At 41.1% G+C, this 1,461-nt stretch overlaps 1 protein-coding gene across 1 annotated transcript; it reads left to right on the top strand.

Moving 5' to 3' along the window:
- The first annotated feature begins 280 nt into the window (after nucleotides 1-280).
- Nucleotides 281-1,207, top strand: LOC141629502 (uncharacterized). Its single transcript, XM_074442492.1, has 3 exons — nucleotides 281-803; nucleotides 855-909; nucleotides 1,024-1,207. Exons 1-3 carry the CDS (start codon nucleotides 281-283, stop codon nucleotides 1,205-1,207), a joined length of 762 nt encoding a protein of 253 aa, XP_074298593.1.
- The last annotated feature ends 254 nt before the right edge of the window (nucleotides 1,208-1,461 follow it).

The raw sequence follows: 1,461 nt of genomic DNA, 5'->3' as shown, positions 1-1,461 counted from the left end.
GAGTACCTTGACCGTGGATTTTGTCTATCGTTAGGCTTAGACTCACCTTTTAGACTTGTTATTCGTGGGATATATTTCCCCATTTAACTTTTATGTTTGTATAAACTTAACTTTATTTTCGCATTCTTTATTTATGTTTTAGGTTTTCATGAACCCGCGCTTTAAACTTTAAAAGTTTTAAAAATTTTCTAATATTCCGCATTTTATTATTGTATTTTTCTTATCGTTATTGCGGGGGTTCACATGTGGCCAGGCTAGTTCAGCAGCAAAAAAGATAGCCATGACTCGTCAAACTAAATCACCCTGTAAACCTGGCAATATACCACCTATCACGTTCAATGACTGTGATTTGCTGGGCATCCCTGACCTACATCATGATGGCTTGGTGATCACCATGCAAGTTGGAACTACTAACGTAAGGAGAATCTTAGTAGATGGAGGCAGATCAGTGAACCTGGTCATGCTATACGTACTAAAAGCCATGAAGATCAGCCAGGATCAGATCACCAAGAAATCCAGTGTCTTGGTAGGGTTTAGCGGTGAGACAAAGAATACATTGGGAGAGATATATCTCCCTACCTATGCTGAAGGCGTTGCATCTTATGAAAGATTTGGAGTTCTAGACTGTCTATTCTCCTACAATGTCATTCTGAGTAGGCCCTGGATTCACAATGTCAAGACTGGCCCCTCTAGTTATCATCCATGTATCAAGATACAAACAGATTGGGGAGTGGAAACCATCAAACGTGAGCATAAATCAGCCCAGGAATGTTACACAGAGGCCCTAAAGCTGTCCAAGGCTGGTATGTCCCTCGCATAACAATTACCGTACCCTGTCAGGAGTACATATGTAGCACCACCTAGGATGGAAATAGGTCAGGTAATCCTCAACCCTGAGTATCCTGACAGGTATGTTCTAGTTGGCTCTAACGCTCCTGATTCAGTCAGGCCTGAATTAGTAAGCTTTCTTAAAAATAAATCTTCCTGTTTTGCTTGGTCTCAGTTTGATATGACTGGAATTAGTGCTGATATTATCACTCATAAACTCAATATTGACACGTCTTTCAAGCTTGTACAACAGAAAAGACGAAAGTTTGCACCAGAAAGAAACACCATTATCAATGAAGAAGTAGACAAACTCCTAGATATGGGCATGATCAGGGAAGTAATGTACCCTGAATGGCTGGCAAACGTAGTGGTCGTGTAGAAAAAGAATGGCAAATGGAGAGTCTGTGTAGATTACACTGACCTGAACAAAGTCTGCCCTAAGGATCCATTCCCTCTTCCACATATTAATGCCATGGTAGATGCGACGACAAGACATGAGATGCTCACGTTCATGGACGCTTCTAGTGGATTTAACCAGATAAAGATGTACCCTGTTGACCAGGAAAGTAATGCATTCATTACTGACCGGGGCATATATTGTTACACTGCCATGCCATTCGGTCTAAAGAATAC

The sequence above is a fragment of the Silene latifolia genome, chromosome Y (assembly GCF_048544455.1).
Source record: "Silene latifolia isolate original U9 population chromosome Y, ASM4854445v1, whole genome shotgun sequence".
Lineage (NCBI taxonomy): Eukaryota > Viridiplantae > Streptophyta > Magnoliopsida > Caryophyllales > Caryophyllaceae > Silene > Silene latifolia.
The sequence above is the reverse complement of the archived record's forward strand: the minus strand, read 5'-3'. Positions and strand labels throughout refer to the sequence as shown.

Excerpts from the sequence above, each read along its gene's own strand:
- LOC141629502 (XM_074442492.1), top strand. The coding sequence starts at position 281 with ATGACTCGTCAAACTAAATCACCCTGTAAACCTGGCAATATACCACCT. Across the intron at positions 804-854 it reads CCTAAAGCTGTCCAAGGCTG|CACCACCTAGGATGGAAATA; the intron begins GTATGTCCCTCG and ends GTACATATGTAG. Across the intron at positions 910-1,023 it reads AACCCTGAGTATCCTGACAG|TGCTGATATTATCACTCATA; the intron begins GTATGTTCTAGT and ends GACTGGAATTAG.